This window comes from Rhinolophus hipposideros (assembly GCF_964194185.1).
Source record: "Rhinolophus hipposideros genome assembly, chromosome: 7".
In the NCBI taxonomy this organism is placed as follows: Eukaryota; Metazoa; Chordata; class Mammalia; order Chiroptera; family Rhinolophidae; genus Rhinolophus; species Rhinolophus hipposideros.
This window is the reverse complement of record NC_138053.1, coordinates 94,464,248-94,486,800: the sequence shown is the minus strand read 5'-3', so window position 1 is coordinate 94,486,800 and position 22,553 is coordinate 94,464,248. Positions and strand designations below refer to the sequence as shown.

Sequence of the window (22,553 nt, the reverse complement as noted above, 5' to 3'; positions counted from 1 at the left end):
TATTGCTAAAAACGGCACCAGTGGTATGAGCTTGATGTTTAAAGTGACTGGTCCCCATTATGCATTTTGAGGTACTGTGCTTCTATGCAGGATATGTTGACGTCTGAAAATAGGATTTTTCTATGGCTATTTTAAGTGAAAACGAATAACCATTAAAAGGGGAACCTAGGAAAACACATGCTACCGTTGCTCAAACCTTTTCACATGAATACTGCCGGCCGATGGCAGAAGTTATCCATTTTCACAGATTGTTTTAAAATCGGAGAAAGAATACATTTATTTTCAGTTTTAAGATTTCTCCCATTTTAACTGTTCACAGGTGTACGGGGTTGGATTTTAAATGTTTTTATTTATTGAAGTTAATTTTTTTACTGGGAAATAGTTGAGACAGACAATAGAGAATCGTATACCATCAGCATGCCCATTGTATTTTTGCCATATTTGCTTCAGAGTCCTTATTTAAGAAGTGAAATGTCGATATCTAGCTCACCACCCCTCTCCTTCCCGGTGTGCCCCTCATCGCCCCTTCCCTCCCCAGGGGTACCTGGCTCATGAACTCAGAGTTCACCTGACCTTGCAGGGGGTGGGGTACTTGGCATATGTTTAAGGATTCAGCCTGACATTATTTCATGGGCTTTTTAAACCTATATGCATTGTATCATATTGTGTTTCCTAAACAGTGTGGCCACAAGCAATATGTGGAATTAGCCGACCTTGAGCAGAAATGGAAAAATTTGTGCCTGCCAGTAGAAAACTTCAGAGCTGTCTTGCAGCTGGACCCTTGTGAATACAAAATGGAGTGGATAAAGTTTTTAGCTCTTGGATGTAGCATGCTTGGCGGGGTACGTACCTAGAAGTAGCATATCGATAATTCTATGTAATCATAGGCCTGCCTGAAAAAATTTAGGTATTTCAGGAACTGAAGGAAACACTTTCGTTACTTTAGTAACTTTGTCACAGAAAAGCACATTTTTTTTTCAGATGCCTGTTATATTATCAGGCTTATGGTTATTTTATTTTACAGAAGTTACTTATGTATACCTCAATTTAAAAAGTGTTGACAGTACATAAAATTATGGATACTATTAAAATATATTTAGGTTTTAAAAGAGAATTAATCAATGACTTTTCATTAAACTGCCCATCATTTGGCAAATGGATAATATCTGTTTTCTTAATCTGCCGGAAGGGGCATAACATATATTTCATACTTTAGTTAAAATCTATTCTTAGTGACTAACAGAGACAGTCCAGCTTTGATGATGTTAAAGAATGACCCAAGCAACTTAGCACTGAGGACCAAGAAGACCCTCCATTCTGAGGTGAGAGCGATGGTGAGCCCAGGAAGCCGGGGTGCGAGGGCGGGTTGGAGCTGGAGGACACTGAAGACAGAACTCCCTTGGGAAGTCAAGAACCTCTCTCTTCAGCTCCCTCAGTGAGACACCTGGTCAGATGAAGGGAGACTTACCACGCTAAGCACTGAAGAACGGGGCTTGAGAAAAGGCACCTACCTTTACAGCAGAGAAGGGCTTTTTTTTTTTTACCCCCTCCCTTTAATCTTTGTCCCCAGAGTATGGAACTGTATAATTCATAACCCTCGCTTCATGGCGCACACTCACCTTAGGGCCATGCATGAGCCTCTTCGATTCAATTTGAATTTTTAAAAACTACTTTATGTAATACTTCCATACATGATCACTAACACTGGCAATAGCCTGCAGCTAAACTTCCTGTGTTCCCCCCTTCCATCCTGGCCCCTGGCCTGCCCCGTCTGAAGGAAGCAGGCTGTCCTGAATCTCATGCTTCCCTTTGATCACATCTGTACCCCAAGAAATACCTTATTTAATGGTAGTTGGTTTTATCTTTTTTCTGGGGGGCGGGAAGGAGAACAAGACTTTCTTTTTTAAGGGGAACAGGACTTCATTGAGGAGCAGTGTGTACTTCCAGGTCTTTTTCCAAGTCAAGTTGTTGTCCTTTCAGTCTTAGCTGTGGAGGGCGCAGCTCAGCTCCAGGTCCAGTTGCCGTTGCTAGTTGCAGGGGGCACAGCCCACCATCCCTTGCGGAACTCGAGAAATTGAACCGGCAGCCTTGTGGTTGAGAGCCCACTGGCCCATGTGGGAATCGAAGTGGCAGCCTTCGGCGTTAGAAGCATGGAGCTCCAACCACCTGAGCCACCTGGCCGGCCCAGGTTTTATCTTAATGGAAAGTTAATTATGTCGTTAGTAATCTTCCAGAACGTTTTTTCATTCCTAGTTTGATTTCTATGTTTATTCAACTGTATCATTCAAGACTGCTGTAGATAGCTTCCTCTGCTGCGCAATGCCTACTGTGGGGACATACTGTAATTTCCTGCCTACTAATGGCCACAGTGAGAAACTCTGAAAGCCCAGTAAGGTCAGGGGTCAGGCTGCTCACTGCCTAATGTTTTGTTTGCTTTTGTTGTGTTCCGGGTCAGTCACAGAGAGGGCTGTTTGTGCCAGGGGCTGGCCACTGGCCGACCACAGAGCAAAGACAGGCTCAGGAGTCAATGGAGTACCTCAGTGGGGTGCTGTCAGGAAGGACACAGACAGTTTTCATTTTAATTAAATTTAATTAATGGAGAAAATTTTATGTTGCTTTGTTCCTTTGGAACTCTGTGAAATCAAGATTTTAATAATATAAAATTAGCATCTAATGTTTGAATTCATGATTATAGTCTGTGCCTCTAAACTTAGTTGTGAAATTTAGATTTTAATAATGATGAGAAAGTAGAATATTTCGAAAATCTTTGGGGATCTATCTTTGTAATTTCTACGTCCCTAATGGTGGAAATGAAGCACTAGATTGAAACCCGAGCAGAAGCTGTTTTGGAAGATGAGGTCTCTTATGCATGTGTAGTGTGTGACACTAGAGGGAGACATTTTATCAAGGATGGAGCCTCACCTTCTAAGCTGCGGGCTGAGGAAGGGAACAGAAAAAGAGCAGACAGGCTTCTCTGTTCTTCCTGGGACGGGTTATCCCGTGGGCCAATGTGGGGTCCCGTCCTGTCCCCTCACTAAGCCACCTCAGCAGTACTGTTGGCCCATGACTCAGGTGGAGAAGACTCCTCCTCTGCCAGCCACCCAGCCTGGGTACCTTCACTGCGGCTTTGGCTCCGCACGGCCCGGTGTCGCCCACAGAGCAGGGTTTCAAACAGCTTTAGGAGGCAGGGTTCCAACGCCCGGCTCCTGCGGAGACTGGCCTTATTGACGCCATTGTATGCCCACGTTGGCGGGGTGGCTTGGGGTGGCTTGGAGGTGTGCTAATGCGAAGCTGTGACGTCCAGGGGCTAATTCTTGGTGTAGTTTGGCATCTTAGCATTTATGTTTATGCTTAAAAACAAACAAACAAACAAAACAGAACCTTCAAAAAGGAGGAAATGAAGAAGTGAAGCGAGATGATGAGGAGTAATTTAGAATGGATTATTGCCTCTTCACTTTTCTAGGTAGGATTTCTCTAAAATTGGAATCTAGTCTCTCTGCTTCAACACGATGGACGCTATGTATGGCTTCTGGCAGATACAGTCTCCGTGCTATTGAATTTCTCTTAAAAATTACTCTAGCACTGTGAATGGAAGGCCAGAACGCAGTCTTTCATTCCTTCGTTCCTTCACAAATGTTTATGGTGCTGCTGTGTGCTGGGCCCTGCTCTGGATGGAAGGTTGTGGAGTGAAAGCGAGAGGCCCGCACCTGCATGCAGCCTTGGAGCTGGCGTCCTGAGCTCCACTCCGGCCATGGCATTGAAAGCTGCAGGTGGGGGCCAGGCGCATGGTGGGGTGCCCCAGGCAGGTCAGGTGTGGGGTGCAAATGCCCGCCTTGGTGTGCTGGTGGTTCCTGGCCCCCGCCACAGTGCGCGGTGTGCTTACCTGGGGAAATGATCGCGTCTCCACGTCGATGACGTAAGCATTAAAGTGGTGGATAGAATTGTTTTGTGTTCTTTTAAGCTTAGGGATCATTTTTATGGCATCCAAACCTTGTGAGGCAAACCCCCCACCCCTGCGCACACTGAGTAAGAAGGTCCATAATGGCAAACCAGCCGACCCCAGTTAGGCTTGGAAAAGCATTTGAGCCTTAGTAATCGCGACAGCATCTGTGTTTGCAATGGCAGTGACGCATGTGTGTGACATCGGTTTTCCGTGGGAACAGCAGTGGTCATTTGTAGGGTTCTCAGCAGGGGTGGGGCTGCCCAGAGCCCTTCGTATTCTCTTTACTCCCCGCAGCACCCCTCTGAGGAAGGCTCTGGAATCATAGGAGGGTGCGCTGTGGAGACAGGCTCTGTAGGTTGAAGTGGTGGAGCGGGATTTGAACTCAGAGCACGGGCTCAGACCTGCCTCTACCAACACGTGAGCACAAGTGTACGGGGACCCCTCTGAGTGGCTCTGTAGCCCAAGGGGTGTGCCACCCACAGGTTGGGGCCACCACATGAGAGCCCAGAATTTCCTGTCTCAGAGACCAACTAAAGATTGTCATCAGTATCATTTTATGATCTAAAATGATTCACATCCGAAAAGGCTTTCAGTGTCACCTCCCAACAGCACTCACTGTGGGGTCCTTCGCACACTGTCCGCCCACGGCTGTGCTTCTACGTGTAGGATTTGGTGTCTCTGACCCGTCCCAGGGCCCTTGTGGCCCAGGGTGGAGGCGGCGTCCTGGCCTACTCTCCTACTGCTTTCCATTGAGGTTTCTGCAGTGGCCTCTAAAGCCCGTTCTGAGAGTGCCAAAAAGATTCCTCACGCTCCGAGGCCAGTGACAAGATACAGCCGCCGCCATGAGTGAGGCCTCTGGCCTGGACGTGTTCCCCAGAGGAAGGGGCCGCTCTGGGCCCCTGGGCTCACCTGCCCCTAATGCCACTGGCCTCACTGCTGAGTCCCTCCTCTGTGGGGAAGAGAGGAGAGGTGGGGTGTGCTTCCCACTGGGTTGTCACTGTGCTCACATCCCATCCACACTCGTCGGCAGGTGCTGGACGTGGGGGCCCCTCCATCGCCTTCAGGGACAATGCCATGGGCAGCGTCCGGCTGGCCTGGATGGGCTTCACCCTAGGGCTCTGTCCCAGCCTCTGGCACAAGGCGGGTCTCCCCCGTCACCTGCCACAAGTCCCAGAACCGCGTTTTAAATGAGAAATCCTGTGAGGATAAGAAAACGAAATGAAAAGGATCGCAGGCTAATAGAACATGAGGCCTGGGGGTTAATGCCATTGCTTGAGCACCGTCAGGGGTCAGGACACACCTCAGGGAGCGAGAACGTCTCTGTTCTTACTCTGTTTGAAGGGGTCAGTCAAGATATTGTTCTCATTTTTGTTTCCACACCCGCTAAAAGGGACACTTTGGGAGCGTGTGTGAGCGGGCTCTGTGTGCCATCATGATAGCAGCTAAAATTCTGAACTTGAAAAAGTCCACAGATTTGGCATGCCGCAGACCCTGAGAAGTAGCAGGGGCCTCCATGCCTGTTTCTCACACGTCTGCCCTTTAATTTCAGATGATGGCTCAGGCGTGCGCGCCTGGCTGATAACGCGCTGCTGGCCAGTACCCTCCCGGGAAGTCTTAGGTACCCGAGAGGAAGCCGTGGCAGGAAGTTGGGGGAGGCCGCCTGCCGAGGGTGTGAGCAAGCAGACTCCCTTCCTACCACCCTGTGGAGTGGAGAAATCTGCTTCTGAGTAACACAACGCTCGGTGCAAAACTGTGCTAGTTGCTTTGTGAACGCTTTGGGATGTAAAAATGGCTGCAAGTCTGACCGTGAGAAATGTTAACACCTGTAATGTCATCGCGCCTTTGCAGAAGGCGGTGATGCTTGGATGTTTTGATGTATCTTCTCCTTAAATACCTGTTCCTCAGAAGTGTCTGGACATCCCGTCACCACGCAGACCCCACTGCCTGCTCCTCGCCAGCGGCTGGCCCCCCGCCCCCCGTCCTTGCCTGGCCTCGCAGGCCGGCACTCAGCACTCAGTGCAGACTTCCACGCATGTCAGATATAAAAGCGGAATCAAGCATCATGACATGTCTTTGCAACGTTTCAAGCAAGGCACACATACTGTAAAACTTTAGTTTTACACAACTTTAGTTTTACCAAGTCCTCGTTCAAGGACAACGTTGTAGGGGGGTGGCCGTGCAGTTCCCTGAAGAAGTTCGGAAAACAATCTGTTTTTCAAATTGAGCATCATTTCGCTGCTGCCTCCACCCCCCAGAGTCAGGCCAATGTCAGGACTGTGCTCTGTACCCCAGTATTCCATCACAGCCAGCGAGAGTAGGATGTGGCTTTCCAGACGCCCTGAGTCCCAGCCGATGGTGATGGGGGAGTTTGTTCTGCTCAGCCTTCATCTCCTCCAGCTGCATGTCTGGAACCTCGAATATGGCAGCCTGTCTGCCCCTGTCATTCGCCCCTGAGCCAGTCTGGCAGCTGTCAGCGGTGGGGGAATGTGGTGTCAGCAGGCCGACTCCTGCATTCCAGTCCCGCTGGCTTACGCTGGGCCAGTGACTTAGCTTTCCCGAGCCCCACCGCCCGTATCTCACACGGTTACTGTGAGGAGCACAGGACCTGCCTAGTGAAGCTCTCAGCGGGGCCCGGTGCATGGCAAGGCCGGCCAGTTCTTGGGAGAACCTCACTTCTGTCCTCTGGCCTTTCTCCTCCTCCCACCAGAAGCACAAGGTGACTTTTCTCTGATATTTACTCACTGTGAGAACCTACTGGAGCTCCTGGAGCGTTGAGGAAGCAAGCTGCCGTGTTGTGCTGTGTGAGGGCCACATATCAGGGCCCTGCAGGCAGCCTGAAGGGCATACGACGGCCTCCAGCCAACAGCGAGCAAGAAGCGAGGTCCGCCAGTCCTACAGCCACAAGGAAGTGAGTTCTGCCAGCAGCCTGAGTGAGGTTGGGAGGGGGCCTGAGCCCCGAGCTTCTGGTGAAGGCCAGGCTCACACCTTGACTGGAGCCTGACAGGACCAGCTAAGCTATGTCCAGACTCCAGACCCACAGACACAGCAAGATAACAAATGTGTGTCATTAAAAAAAAAACAAAAAAGGCCTGGCTCCAGCCCTGTACATGTCCCTACGGACGTCAGAGTGCTGTCTCCACACCGTCACTGTTCCGGTCCGGCAGGTCTGTGTGACTCCCTACACCTGCACTTTCCTCTGGGGATTGTCCTTGGTGTCCGGCCCACTGTTTGCTTTTTTTCTTGCTCTTTCCTCCTAAGTGCAGCCCAGATTCATTCCTGCAGGAGCTCCCCTGGGGGAAGGTCCTGATTTGCAGCATTTGCCCGTGAATGCGGTGTAAATACTCCCACTGCAGCAGATTTCAGCCTACCAACATGTGATCAACCTTCTCATAAAATTCCTGGGGGTCTCACAGCCAGTCTGCAGGAGCTGCTCCCACCCCTCACTGCTGTGGCCCTCCCACCTACACAGGCTTCAGACCCTGCCACTTAAGTCACCAGGAATGGACAAGATCTAGTATGGAAACCAGCTCTCGTCTGTGACACAAGCGATGGCTCCCCTTGCCTGGATGCGCCTCCCCCCACCCTGGTGGCGTGAAGGGGAGGGTGGGCTGGGTCAGCATGCCCTGGAAGCTGATGTCAGTGGGGGTGGAAGGCTTCCCTAAGTAGGACCGGCACTCAGGCTGAAGTCCAGGATGTCGGCCAGGGTGGGGTGGGGGTGACTAAGGGCGAGAGAATGAGCAAGATGCATAGTGCACAGGGGGAGAGGCGAGCTTCCCAGAACAAGACAAGACCCAGGGCAAGGGCGGGCCCTGCACGGAGCCCGATGGGCGGGCGGACAGCAGCAGGACCTGCACCCCACTCTCCGGAGGTGACACCTCTAGTTGGTGACAGTTTGTTTAGTCCCTAGGTGTGTTGTGGGGCCAAAGGGGCTGGAAGGTTCTTGTGTTGGCTTAGGAGGTCCATCTTACGGAGATCAATGCTTCCTCTTGTTCTTAACAGTTACTCCCATTTCAATACAAAGTCTGTGGATTAAATTTTTTTTTCACACCCATTGCATCCTGATCAAACCTTCCCGTTTTCTTTCTTTCTTTTATGGTGATTACAGATTGACCTAGTTCTTAATTTAGGTGGAGAATGTACTTGTTGGAGAATTTCTGTAAACGATCCTGGAGTGTTTACTCTGCTGGGTCTTTGCTTCCCACGTTAGCAAACCCGACAGTAATTGTCCTGTTTGTGCTGTTTCTAGAGCCTGACCAGCGCGATGAAGCATCTGTGCGAGATCCTGACCGCTGACCCCGAGGGTGGGCCCTCACGCATCCCGTTTGAGACTTTCTGCTACGTCTACCGCTACTTGTCCGAACTGGACGCGGAGATCCCTGTCGCGGATACAGAGGTGTACCTCGCCTCTCTAAAGGACAGCGTGTGAGTATAAGCACCCCAGGCACACAGGCATGTTGGGCGTTAGAGATCGCCCCTTTTCTTACTCTTTTCTCTGCTACCTTGGTCCCAGCTAGTCCTGCTGTGTCAGGAGGGACCCACACTGAGAAGTTTCTGAGTCCTGTTCAGGGAGCTGGTAGTGGTTCTTCCCTAGCTGTGAATGTGAGCTCCAGCTGGCCTTCATTTGGAATTAGCACAATGAAGGCAGTGACCACACGTCATCCTGCAGCTCAAGGAGCATAGCGGGTGGTCAGGATGACAGGCGTCATCGTCCAGCCTCCCTCTCTTTCTCTAAGTGTCCACGTGAGAGGCAGCTCCACAATGCAATGCCCCTGCTCCTGTAAGAGATGGTTGAGTTTTACGGTAAAGTACAGTTTAGAACCACTACCAACTTGTGTTCCTTTTACCTTTCAAATATGAGCCCTAGAGACAGATCTCACTTTCCCCATTGACATTGGAAGTCAACACTGTTGCAGTTCAGTATTTTTACACTACATCGACTGGCAGCAGTTGACTAATAGTCACCATCATTCAAGAAATAAAAATGTCTATAAAGAGAAGAATCAAAAGCTATACTGTAGTCAACCCCAAAGCCTCATAGATGCAAGAAGACAGTCCTTTGAATTTTAGTAGACCAACTTTTTAAATAAAAGAGTAATTTTGTTACCTAGTGACTAAAATTTGAATTGTCAATAAAGAAAAATCTTTAAATATCTGATTTTTTCACCTAGAAATAAATGCCCATTTTTGTACAAGAAAATAGAATGCTTTATTTTTAGAGGTAAGAATTACTAATTAGAGACCATAAATAATCAATTGTTTAAGGTAAAACTTTAAATTATATAACATATTTAAGTTGCACTTAAATTATACTAAACCATATTGTTTCATAAAATTTGTTTTGTGTGCTGTGAGAAATTACTAATAAGTATCTTTATCTGTTTCTCATTTAGAGAATCTAGAAAGAATGGCATGATAGGAATTTCCGATTTCTTCGTTCTAAGGAGTAAAATGTAGAAAACCTTGAAAAGAAAACTCCGACGTACGCCATCAATACAGAGAAGAACATATTTTAATGTCAAAAGAGGTGCTCTGTAAAACCTTGGCACCAATTACAATCTGTTGTTAACCACATACATGAGACCGTGTGAGTTTTTCTGGTAATGGGAACTTAGTGTAACTGATGGGTGTCCTGGGGGCCTAATTGAATGCTTGCTCTTCACTGCGTTCTTGTAAGAACCTTAAAGGTAAACCACTCGTAGCAGTAAAATGAACCATTTGAGTCAAACAATCTCCTTGGATGCTATAGAGCACAGAGGGGGCTGTTCAAAGGGGCTGTTCTTTCTCTTCGTTGGAAACCCTTGACCAGCAGGAAGCAGACGCTTTGCTCCCTGGCAGCCTTACCTGAGACTTGCTGGGAAGAGCATCTTCTGCCGAAGCTGGCTCTTCTCTGGGAAAAGCAGGCCTGGGCACTTGTGCCCTTTCCAAGAGCAGCTGTGGCTGCGAAGCAAACCAGACAAGCAGTGTGGACCAGCGCGTGGTCCACTGAACAGGAATGAGCCTCCTGGGTCCTTCATTTGCTTTGCTCATACACAGTCTTCAAAATGACGACGCCAGTTAGTACCTCGTAAGTCATTTTCTGAGAGCTTGGGGATGGTTCGGCTTGTTGGTTCTCTGCAGATTGGCCGTCATGCTAATGTTTTTGGTGTTCCAAGACTTACAAAAGCCTGAAGTTGTGAGAAGTATTTTGCTGTTATTTAAAAAAGTATTTAGTTTTTCGCACTGAGATGCGTAAAGTATATTTTCCATTAAATTGGACATTAAACTACCTTATTTGGGATGATCATTAGCTTGGACTTTTTGGTCATCCTCCCCATGAATAGACAGCATACAGAGAGTATTCAAAAATTTACAAGGAACTTTTCAGAGTTGGAGTTTTTAAAAGCTTTCACAATTTTTTTGAATTTTTTAAATTTTATTAGTTTCAGGTGCACAAGACAAAGTAATACTTAGATGTTTATCATTTATATCCCTCACACTGTGGACCCCCCTCCCCCCATCCACTATTTCTCTGACATCGCACCGAGCCATCACATTTCCACTGTCTCCACTCCCAATGCTGTACTCCGCCTCTTGTAAGTATATACATACATATATATACATGTATATATATAATTATAGTTGGCATTCATTATTGTTCAGCTTCAGGTGTACAGTGCAGTGATCAGGCATCTACATCATCCCTGAGATGGTCTCCCAAATGGGACACGTGTCCATCGGATACCCTACAAAATCTTTACATTATTGATTATGTTCCCCAAATTAATTTTCAAAACCCTGTGGTCACCTTGTGGCTACTGACTGTTTTCTAAGGTGTTTCACCTTCCCCCTTATCCCCACCCCCCCACCCATCTAACAACCCTCAGTTTTTCCTCTTTGTCTCCCAAACTGTTATTGATTAGTTCATTCACTTATTCTCTTCTTTCTTTATTTTTTTTTAAAGATTTTATTGGGGAAGGGGAACAGGACTTTATTGGGGAACAGTGTGTACTTCTAGGACTTTTTTTCCCCAAGTCAAGTTGTTGTCCTTTCAGTCTTAGTTGTGGAGGGTGCTGTTCAGCTTCAAGTTGTTGTCCTTTCAGTCTTAGTTGTGGAGGACGCAGCTCAGCTCTAGGTCCAGTTGCCGTTGCTAGTTGCAGGGGGTGCAGCCCACCATCCCTTGTGGGAGTTGAACTGGCAACCTTGTGGTTGAGAGGACGCACTCCAACCAACTGAGCCATCCGGGATCTCAGCGGCAGCTCAGCTCAAGGTGCCGTGTTCAATCTTAGTTACAGGGGCCACAGCCCACCATCCCTTGTGGGAGTCGAGGAATCGAACCAGCAACCTTGTGGTTGAGAGCCCACTGGCCCATGTGGGAATCAAACCGGCAGCCTTCAGAGTTAGGAGCACGGAGCTCTAACCGCCTGAGAATTCTTTTTACTCTAAGAACCCTCAACTTTTTTCTTCAGAACACTCTGGGTGTTTCCTGGTAGCAAATTTGATTTGCAAATCCTAAGACCCTTGAATAAAACACCGTCATTTTGGAGTTTAGCAAAGCCTCCTGATCCATTTCTGCTTAGTGGACACCAGCAAAGGATGGGGAAATGGCCCCTTAGATCTGACACCACAGTGAGAGCTTGGTGCTCTGTCCCCACCCTTCCCACAAGGTCCCAGAGGTTGTACCCCTGTCTTGACTGCTGCCACTGGGGCCTCAAGTGCCCCGAGCGGCTGGGCTCCATCAAGGTGGAAAAGGAACGAGTTTTGTAACCAGACAAAAGGGGGGGCAGGCACACTTCTGTCCCATGTTTGTCCAGGAGCCCCCAGTATCTTGATCTAGCACCTAATTAAGGTACCATGCTGCTCTGTGCCCACACCGGATGGTTTGCTCTCAACTAGAGTTTCAGTATTCAGACAGATGACCTCATCTCATTAAAGAGAACCCTTTTCCTGTTCTCATGCTGAGTTGGACTCTTTCTGTGACATAGTGGAATCATGTTTATTCTCCTTCAGACCCTGCAGTTATTTCTTTTTAAAATAGCCATCGGAAGTTTGGCTTTCAATCAGGTTGTTAACTGTTTTTGGGGAGTTCACTCAAATGGTTTAATTAATAACTACAGGATTTGCTGCAAGTATCATTAACTAATCAATGTGTTGGATAAAATTAACTGTTCAAGTGACTGGAATGCTTGAACAAAGCTTGAGAGGGACACCAGTGAATACCTGCCTTACCTGTGTGGAGACTGGGGCGGGGTCCCTGAGGACCCTTGGGACTCCTAGGGGTTCAGGCATGAGGGACCGTGTTCTGTGCGTACGCCGAGAGGAGGCAGACGGCCCCGTGTGGATTTGTCACCTCAGGAGACAAGATTTTTCCAACTAAAGCCACTTCAAAATAGGCTTTGACAACGATGGAGACTGAGCATTAAAACAAAACCCCTGGTATTTGTGAGGCGTGGGTTTGGAAATATCTGCTTTCTCTTGATTCAGGGGAGTGAGTTGGGGGGAATCAGGCTTGGAAATGCCACAAGATGCAAATCAGCTGATGGGGACTTGGGCCTCATGGCTACAGGACGTGTCTGTCCCATGGAAAGTCACGTCAGAAGTCTTTGTTGCTGCAGCAGTAACCAGCGAATTACTTGGTTTTCAGCCTCACTGTGTTTGTCAGCTTCTGTAGTTTTCACTTTAAAGAAAGTGGTTTTTGTTTTGTTTTGCTTGATGTTCATGATGTGTAAGGAAGAGAAAAGGTGGAAGTAGAGACGATTCTAGAAGTCTGTAGTCGCCTAGCATGATGGGATTCTCAGGGGTCTGGACAGGGCCAGTAATTTTGTTCATAAAATGACTTAGATACAAGTCGCCCGTTTAATTTATAATTAGCTGTTATTTCCTGGCAATCACTGGCATACTTATGAATTCTTGTAATGTGAGAAAATCTGGCTTTACAAATGGTTTTCAAATGTAGTAGAGATTTTTATATATGCTCAATTTAACAGTTAATATAGAAGAACTATATAAGTTATTTGTTGAATTTGATTTTGCTATCTCTGTAATTTACGAACTATGATTGTTTTCAAGCCTTAAATATTTTCAAAGAACCTTGGAGCACTCGGTGGGCTGGAGGCTTTGTGCCTTAGTATTTAAAGGATGAAAGGCGTTCAGACACTCCCTGAGGAAAATCCTAACTCTATTATGCTGCTTTGCAGAATTCGTTCTCCTTGATTATCAGAGTGGATTCTCACCAGAGGCCCAGGAGGTGGGCTGCAGAAGTATAATTAACCCCCTTTTCTAGAGAATTGAACCAGAACTAAGAGGCTCTGGGTCCTTCCCCTGCCTCTGTGTCCTGAGCTCTGGGTCCTTCCCTTGCCCCAGAGCTCAGGCCCGCCCACCTAACCTCACACTTCTGTCCCTCTTGACACTGTCTACATTCAACAACATTTCTAGTATCTGCCGCATTTCCCTGGTGCTGGCTCTCCATGAGGGCAGAAGGCCCAATAGGTAAAGTAACCTGAGTGGGTGTTGATGGGTTAATGTGCAGTCTGCCCCAGAATGGTTGGGTTTTTCCAGAAGCCTCATGGACAGTTGGTGTGTGACCCCACTGAGATGGAGCGGGAATCCCATACTTTTCCATGCTGAGATGGAGCCAGTCCACCTGGGATGGAGAATGGCTCCCTCCTGGGCACCTGCTCCACTTAGTCACCACCTCAAAGCCCATCCCCACGCTTGGATGTAACATGGAATGGAGTTAGCAGGGACAAAGATGGCCAGACGGGACAAAATGTGCCCTGGCAAACGCTGTTTAGGGGGCCCAGGGACGTTTGGGTTGGGCTGATGGTTCAGCTTAGATGAAAATGCATTTATGCAGCACCATTAAGCCTGGGCCCTGGGCCAAGGGCTTTAGAGCGCATTCAGTTCTCACACCAAGTGCACACCGGAGGTGGGCACTGTCATTACATTTTACAGGACAGGACAAGTACCTTGCCCAAGGTCACTCAAGGAGAAAGTGGAGGAGCTGTCACTGGACCCTGGCAGTCTGGCCGCAGAGCCTGGGGAGACTCTCCTCTAAACGAAAGATGAAGAGGAATGTGGCTCTTGGGGAGGAGACAGTAAAGAGGGGGAGAATTTGTTTCTTGATTCACAAGTGGAAAACTATAGATGGGGACATCTGAACAGGGTTTGAGAGGAAGATGTTGTAGAATACGGTGTGGGGAGAGATAAGGGGAACCCACAAGAGCTCTATAACCCTAGGCCTGAAAGGGCAGGTGGGGAGTTGTCACTGGAGTTCAGAGAGATGGCTGGACTGGGGATCTGGTAGACGGGTAGACACCCCTGGGGGCCCACAGGGACGCAGCTGGGGGATTGACTACCCCACTCTCATTTGCCTCCCACCCTCTGATCTTCTGCCAGAAGATCAAGCACATTGACCAAGCACAACTAGAAGCCAGCAGGTAGGAAGGCTCACGATACAGAGGTCAGCTGCCTTGGGCTTGCAGCAGGGTGGAGCAAGGAGAAGAATGCTGGAGACAAAGAAGGGGAAAATATTCAGCACACAATCATTTGTGTGAAAAACAGGTGGGGGAGATTCATATCTGTATTTCTACATATTCATATGCACTCTTATAGATGCATAAGTTATTTCTGGAACGATGTGCACACCAAAAAAACTGGTAGAAACTTCTGAGAAGACGTGGCCTACTTTCCACTGTGTAACTTTATCTACTGTTTGATCTTTCCCTTGTGCATTCATTATATATTCAACCCATCCATCCACCAATCATTATCAAGAATTGGTGTTTTTGAATCCTTTTGGCTTAGGTAGGTAGTCAGTGGGGGCATGCATGTGACCTAGGCTAGACCAATCATAGTGCTCCCCTTCCTGGCCACAGTGATTTGTTGACAGGGTTGGTACACGACCCACATTCAGCCAATCAGAGTCTTCCCTGAGCTTTTCAGCCCGGAGTTGGGAGGAAGAGGGGTTCTTTTCCTTAGCTAGGGTTGAGGAGCCTTCAGGATGTGGGTCTAGAGCTGTACGTGGTAATAGTAGATAATTATTATCTGATACTTACCTTTCGTTGAAACACATAAGTTACTATTAGACTCCATTTTTCATCCCCAAGTGGCAATTTTATCTAGTTTAATCTAATACACATCAGGCCCTCAAAGAGAGAGGATTATGAAGGGTGTGTTCACCAGAGGGGTGGGAATTTGGGGGCTGTCTTAGAATTCGACTGCTTTATGTACCTTAAGTCACCAAATTTTCAAAATGACCCCATAAAGTGGATATTATTATTAACTTCACACTACAAATGTGACAACTGAGGAAGAGGGAAGTTAAGTAACTTGTCCAACATTGCACAGTGGGCTCCAGAGGCCATCAATGCTCACCTGGGTACCCTTCTGATGTGTGCCCCAGTGTGGTAATTTGTTACATAGCCCTCAGAGACTAATATACCCCATTACCTCTCTTCTTGCAAACTGTGTACAAAGGGGCATCCAAAATGGAGTAGAGCTCTAGCCTGATCGGAAACAAGGTCTGCATTGAGTTTTCTCTTGATCCCAAAGAAGAAAGCCCTTTAAGGATTCCAGAGGTGGGGAGGGCAGGGTTGAGAATGGTGGCAGTTGAAAGCAAGTGAGGGAATCTTGGCTCATTTAGAAGATCAGAGAGGTTTCTAGAATAGGAAGAAGATAGACTTGCTTTAGATACATTTTCTAATTTCCCCAGACTTTCTGAGGGTCTGTGGCACGCAGAATTCTGAGCTGGCTTCCAGGATTCTGCCCTCTGCTATATGCAACCTGCATAATCTCCTGTCCTTGAGTGTGGGTAGACATGTGACTACAATGGCAGAGCTTCCCCCCTCCGTTGATTGTGTTACATTATATAAGGTTCCACATTTGCAGACTAGGGAGAGATTCTTCTGCTGGCTCTGAAGAACTTAGCTGTCATTGTGAGAGGGCCAGGTGTCAAGGACCTGAGGGTGTCTTCTGGGAGTTAAGAGCCACCTCCAGCTGACAGCCCGCAAAAAAAATAGAGATGTCAGCTTTATGACTGCAAGGAACTGAATTCTGCCAACAACCTGGAGGATTTGGAAGTGAACCTTGAGTGTCAGACGAGATTGCAGCCTCGGCCCACACCTTGATGAGGTATCTCTGCCAGGGAGCAGAGGACTCAGCTTAGACTCCCAACCCACAGAAAGTTTGAGATAATGAATGTGGACTGTTTTAAGTCACTATGTTTTTGATAATGTGTTATGCAGCAGTTTCTGACCAAAGTTTCTCAGCTTGAGCCTTGATTTTGTGGGGCTTTTTTAAAATGACCCAATATTAAAAATAAATGTATATTTTAAAGTTGCATTTTTAGATGAATCACATATTAGTTTAAAACTTATTTCACTAACAATCGTCACGTCAATAAATTTTAAAAAAACACACGTTTGAAAGTCTCTGAAGAAAATAGAGAAAAGATAAAAGTTGATCATTGTGTGCAAATAAATGTGTTCTAAATGTCCTTGGGAAAGGCATGCTCATGGGTCCTTGTGTGGCCGGCAGCTTCCCCCATAAACCCTTTAGGTGTTTTCATGTCTCCCCATGAACAGCTTTTCCTAACACCCTAGAGGGCAGATTTCCAGCAAGTTCTGCTGGCATGGCACCACAGCCACTTCTGTGAGATTCTATTAACCACAGCCACACCGTCTCCAATGAAACCTGGATCTCAGGCCTGGGGGCATCTACCTTGAGTGCCACCTCACTGCTCAGAGGTCATGGCTGCTTCTTATATATCTATTCACATATTCATTAGCATTCTCTTTCCTGCTTCCCAGCCAATTCCTCACATCCCAGTCCTGTCACAGTTACTGATTCTTACATTGAACTTTCCCTGTGTGACTCACTGTGTGGTTTCTCTCTTGTGACTGGACGCAGACGGAGGCACTGTTCCCCAGGATCACATGGGCACCAAGACCTAAGCACTGGGTGGCTTGATTCAGAAACCTGAGATGACACGGGACTACCTCCAAAACGCAAACATGATGCCCATGTGACATGGACAGAGCACAGGGCTCTGAGGTAAGGGCCTGGTTCTAGACCCGCGGCTGAATATGGCATTGGGGGGATCACCCAGTCAGTTAGTTCCCTCACCTGTGACCAAAGATGGTGGACTGCATAGCCTTGTGTTAGTTAGGGTTACAAGCTAAGCTGCTATGAGAAAATGACCTAAAGAACACAGATGCTCATTCTCTCTTAAATGAGAGTCCTTCCATGAGGGGTCCAGTGTGATGGGCTGCTCTGCTCCGTATGGTCATTCATGGACCCAGGTTCTTTCCAACTTGTTGCTTTGCAGTTTCTTAGGGTGTCACCCTCATCCACATGGTTGCAGTTCATGGGAAGGTGGAGGCTGGGAGGAGCGCACACTCAAGGCCTTAAGGCCCAGACTCAGAAGAGGTGCTTCACACTCCATTTGCATTCCAGCTGGGTGCACTTAGTCACATGACCATGCCGAACTGCACAGGCAATTGGGATATGGAGTCATGCCCAGCCAAACTCAATTACATGGAAGAAGTGAGAGGACGGTGCGGAATAACTATCAATGTTCACCATGCCTGTTCCTCCTCCACAAGTCACCCCAGCCACTGGCAGTTAGAAAAGGAAAACATCCTTGTCCACATGGGAAATTGTTCTGCATTTGCTTTTAGAGTCAAGATTCGTAGAGCTTGCAAAAATGTCTTTTAATGCTGAAAAGTAAGGAGGTGGCAGATGTGACTAACAGAACAGTCCTTGTGCATCTGCTAGGGAATACAGGTTTTGTTTTTCCTCCAACATAACAAATTAGAACCCAGATGGATTTGAGAAGTCTGAGCTAAGGTTTCTTGGATCTGTTTGCATATGGAGCAATAATGAAAAGTGAAGGAAATGAACAAAAGCGAAGAAAATGATACGCTTAAAGAACTCTTGTATGTCAAGTAGGATGAAGGCTTGTGAATTTTTATGGATTTTACTCTGGTGTAGGATGGTGGCATTTAAAGATTTAGGTAGTCAGGATTAAAATAAAAACCCCAAAATAATTTAATCTATCTATAGTTCTTCTATGTGCCAGGCACTGTTCTAAGACCCTAGAAATGATAATTCATTTAATCCTCACAAAAATATTTTGAAACAAGGACCATTCTGCCCATTTAAAGCTATGGAAACGGAAGCAGAGAGGAGAAATCACTTGCCTCAAATCACACGGCTTGTAGGTAAGTGGATCTAGAATTTGAAGTTAGATGATTTGACTCCAGAGTCTATGGCAGTGGCCAGCACACTTTTTCTGTAAAGCCTCAGCTAGTACATATTTTAGGCTCTGTGGTTCATTCAGTCTCTGTCACAGCTACTCAGCTCTGCTGTTGAAGGGTGAAGGTAGGACTCACCCTTCAGTGTAGAAATGACAGTGTGGAAATGAATGGGTGTGGTATGTTCCAGTGAGATCTGATATGGACACTGAAGTTTGAATGTCAAGTAATTTTCACACATCACAAAACATTCTTCTTTTTCTATTTTGTTCCACCTATTTAAAATGTAAAAACTATTCTTAGCTTGCCGGCTGTTTGCAGGCCCATAGTCTGTGCAATTGAGCTTGACCTTCTACAGATTCTTAAAAATGTGAAGCATTTCTTGAGTGTTGACTGTGCCAGGTGCTGCATGAAGGGCTTTCCATGCCCTGTGCCCTGTTTCCAGGACAGCATCTACAGGGAAGGTCCTCCTACTGTGTTTCACACTTGGGAGATGAAGAAAGGGAAGTGTCCTTACAAGAAGGCAGGACAAGGACATGCAGCTGGTGAGGACCAGTGCTGAGACTTGTTGATGGGCTGGCAGGAAGGATTTGGGTTGTCGATCAAGGCACTCACTGGACCTGAGACAAATGATGGAAAATTCACTGGATGAGTCTTGTGGGAGTGAGGAGAAAGGGAGGCCATATGGTCCAGAAGGACGGGAGGAAAGGACACGTGTGCCTAATATTTAGATAATGTCCTGTTGAAGGAACTCACAGCTGAAGGAAGCTTTGGTCCAACGTGAGCACGTGGAGCACACGCTCCACTGTATTTGCTCACTGGGGCCTTTCATCAGTTTGGCCAGATGATGCTTCTTCTTCCATAGGTACAAATGGAGATGTGGGGGTGCTGGCTTGTCAGGACGGGGTGGGCAGAGAGGATGGAGTCATGCTGACTTGATGACTATGCAGTTTGGATCAGAGGGGGCCCGCGTCTTCCCCAGATGCCTGATGGAAGCCCCTGAGTGTTCTCACTGCCTCTGTGAGTTCCCGTCTGGGCCTCTGGTTCCCAGCTCCTAGTTCCCCTTCTGTGTTAGTGTCTGAGGGCTGTCATAACAAAGGACCACAAAGTAACAGAAATATATTCTCTCACAGTTCTGGAGGCAGGAAGTCCAAACCAAGGTGTCTGCAGGGCTGGGCTCCCTGCCAAGGGAAGAGTCTTTCCTCGGCTCTTCCAGAGTCTGATGGCTAATACCAGGTTCCTTGGCTGGTGGCTGCATCGCTCGAATCTCCAGCAGTGTCTCTCTGTGTGTTCCCCCCTCTTCTTACAAGGACCCCAGTCATTGGATTAGGACCGACCCTACTGCAGGATGACCTGATCTTTACTAATTACATCTGCAATGACCCTATTTCCAAATAAGGTCCTGTTCACAGATTCTGGCTGCACGTGCATTTGTGAGGTAGGAGCCACCATTCAATTCACTATTCCTCCCTACCCAAATACCATTAGGTTTTCATGCCTAAAAAAAGAAAAAAAGTATTAATTGGGAAAAATAAGAATAGTTTCTCTATTTATTTTAGGACTGAGGAAAGATGGTAAAATGACATTTTCCATTTTGGAAAGACTGCAGTGCACATTAAAGATACATCATGATGATATTTATACTAATATTAGCCACCTCTTGTCCCCACAGAAGCATTAAGAAGATTAACGCCTTGGAAATCTGCTACATTCTAGGACTGTATTATTATTGCTCTTGTCAGAATGATCCTGGTCTTTCCATTTTTGAGGTGACAGCTGTAATTCTGGTGACTTGTGTGGGTATATTAGATTTCACGAGTGATTAAGCTATAAATTAGTCACTCAGAGCGGGCACCGGCTCTTCCAAGTTCCAGGAGGACAGTGCGGGTGGGGGTGTGTCTGCACTTACTGTTCCCACGTCATTCACGGAGAAATGGCGGCCCAGAGAATCCAGACACGCTCCTGTTCTCCCAGTGAGTCAGTGCTAGAAAAATCTTGAGCCCAGCACCCAGTTGCGTCGACCGTCCTGTTTCAGATATTTTGACGAGATTACCAGGGCGTTCATGCTCAGTTCACGTGCCCCACATTTTTTAGTGAGTGGTCTATAAACTGGCATTTGGTCCCGTTCACTTGGCAGAGCTGCAAAGGCAGGCAGGAGACTCCAGAGTTGGCATCACCCGCCCCCCTCTGGCAGCGGAGAGAACACAAAATGAGTGGAGGTGGGGCCCTTCCCCCTGGCTGCCTGGACAGCACCCAGAACAGTCAACAAAGGCCAGCGCTGGGGGTTTGGCTGGAAGGCTGTCCCTCCAGGGCCGCTCTTGCCTGCCGTTCCTGCTCTGTGAGTGTTTCTTGGGGGCTGAGGGAGAGGAGACGTCCTCCCTGAGCTGCCACCCCCACTGTCTCCTTCTGTTGAATGTACTCCTATGACATGATAGGACATGACTTTGCAGTTTAAAAGTGGGAAATGTCAACTTTTGACGAGAGCTTGAAGAGGAAAACCAATCCATGCTGGAATATGGGAACTACTAAAAATAAAAGCTTCCTAGCTTCTAGATGAGCAGATAAATGAACCAAGAGGCCATAAACAAATGTGGTTATTTTGGCTGGGAGTTGTCTTTTCTTTCATTTGTCCCCTGGAGCTACAAAATAAACAGATACACAGTGATAGATTTTTTTCCATTAATTCAGCAAACATCTCTTGGACCCCATCTATGTGAAGGCAGTTGCTGCAGCAGCTAGATTCTGAGAGGTTGGAGGCCGTTTGAGGCACATCCTCTTGGGGATGTTAGGAAGGCAATGGAGACCAGGGCCGTTCTGAGAACTCCATCTTCTGTTCCGGAAAGTTCCTGAGGTCCCCTGGGAGTCAGAGCCTCCAGTGTCCCATTGTGGTTGCTGAATTAATCCATACTTCGGAGTTGAGGCTGTGTGTGGGTATGGGGGTGGGGGGGTCCAGTAGGAATCAACATGGGATAGGGTGGGGCAGGCGCCAGCCAGAGGAGGTCCTTGCCCCCACCCCCCAGGCTCACCAGTAAATCTGCGCCTTGTGTTGAGCTTGTCCCCAGCCACGTGTCCCAAGTATGGTCTGAGGACTAGCGGCACCAGCCCCGCTCCCCCCGTAGCTTGTGCGAAATGCAGAATCTCGGGCCCAGCCAGACCTCCTGAATCAGATCTGCCTCTTCACAAGCCCTTGGCGGCTCGCGTGAGGACCTGCTCTAGCTAAGACTCCACAGCTGTGACTGACAAACCCCCTCGAACCTCAAACTTCCCTCTGCTTTTTGGAGAAGCCAGAGGACTCGGCTCTCCTCACACTGACCTTTCAACACTGCACCCAATTGGATGCGAGGCTGGGGTGGGTGTCTTCTTTGCTTCCAGACGTTCTATTTCTTCCCTCAGACACCAGAGCTCCTGTAATACCCAGCGTGTACCACGCCGGGTCTTGTCTGAACTGTGAAACATCTGGTGTTTAGCCTGGTCCCGGGCCCACAAGGGGGCCTAGCCTGTCAGGATAATGGATGCTGACCAATGCCACGACCCCCGGCCAGCTTCGGAGGACATTATCCCTCATCGCACAGCAGCAGCATGAGCTCTGCTGTGCAATGTGACATAGTAACAGAAAATCTGAGGTATAGCGAGGCCAACAGACCGGAAGATAGTTTGTTATTCACAGTTCCCAGGGGTGGGGAGCACATCATGTCACATGAGCCTCAAGGGGAAGCACGGTCGGGCGGGGCAGAGAAATCGAGGGGAAAATGTGACAAGGGCATTGTTGTGGCTTCCACGGGAAGGGACAAGGTAGGCAGGATAAGCATCTTTAGGACCCGCTGGTCTGAATCACGCCCATGGGCTGTCTGGCACCCGGCTCTGGGTGATTAGGGCAGGCAGACAGGGGCCCTGAGTGTAAGAGCCCCATAAAAGAGAGGGTTGGGGAGTCAGCTCTGGCTTGGTGGGTTTGTATTGGAAAGGCACACTCGCAGGAAGGGTATTTGCTATGTCTAGGAAGTGGCTAGCCCTGGGAGGTCCCTCCATGGTCAGCAAGGCCCCGGATGTCAAAGCCTCAGAATCCTGAAAATACCACCCATGGTGAATACATGCTTAGCCAGTACATTCATTCCCTTGTCCCCAAGGCCCACAGGGTGGTATGGAGGGCTCAGGGGAGGCTGCCACGCGGTAGGTCTGCACCACGACTGGGAGCCCTGAGTTTAGGGAACAGGCTACCAAATAGGCAGTTAGCAAACGCGTAAACCTCTGCCCCAGACAGAGACATTACCTGTCTTGCACTGGACAGTCCCCTCTCTGCAGGAAGATACCAGATGGCTGCTTTTCCATCTGCTGTACACACATCCTTGGAAGGTCATCTGAAAGAAAAGGGCAGTTAGCAT

At 47.9% G+C, this 22,553-nt stretch overlaps 1 protein-coding gene across 3 annotated transcripts in view; it reads left to right on the top strand.

Moving 5' to 3' along the window:
• Window positions 1-22,553, top strand: part of ROPN1L (rhophilin associated tail protein 1 like) — a 34,355-nt gene that overhangs the window by 4,519 nt on the left and 7,283 nt on the right. For 2 of the 3 annotated variants that reach the window (XM_081053793.1, XM_081053794.1), the window contains exons 4-6: window positions 681-842; window positions 8,190-8,365; window positions 9,334-12,924. In XM_081053793.1, the coding sequence (XP_080909919.1) occupies window positions 681-842; window positions 8,190-8,365; window positions 9,334-9,397 (402 nt within the window). In that variant the 3' untranslated portion in view covers window positions 9,398-12,924. Of the gene's footprint in view, window positions 1-680; window positions 843-8,189; window positions 8,366-9,333; window positions 12,925-16,828; window positions 16,973-22,553 lie in introns of those variants that run through there. The other variant, XR_013993650.1, reaches the window with a different exon arrangement.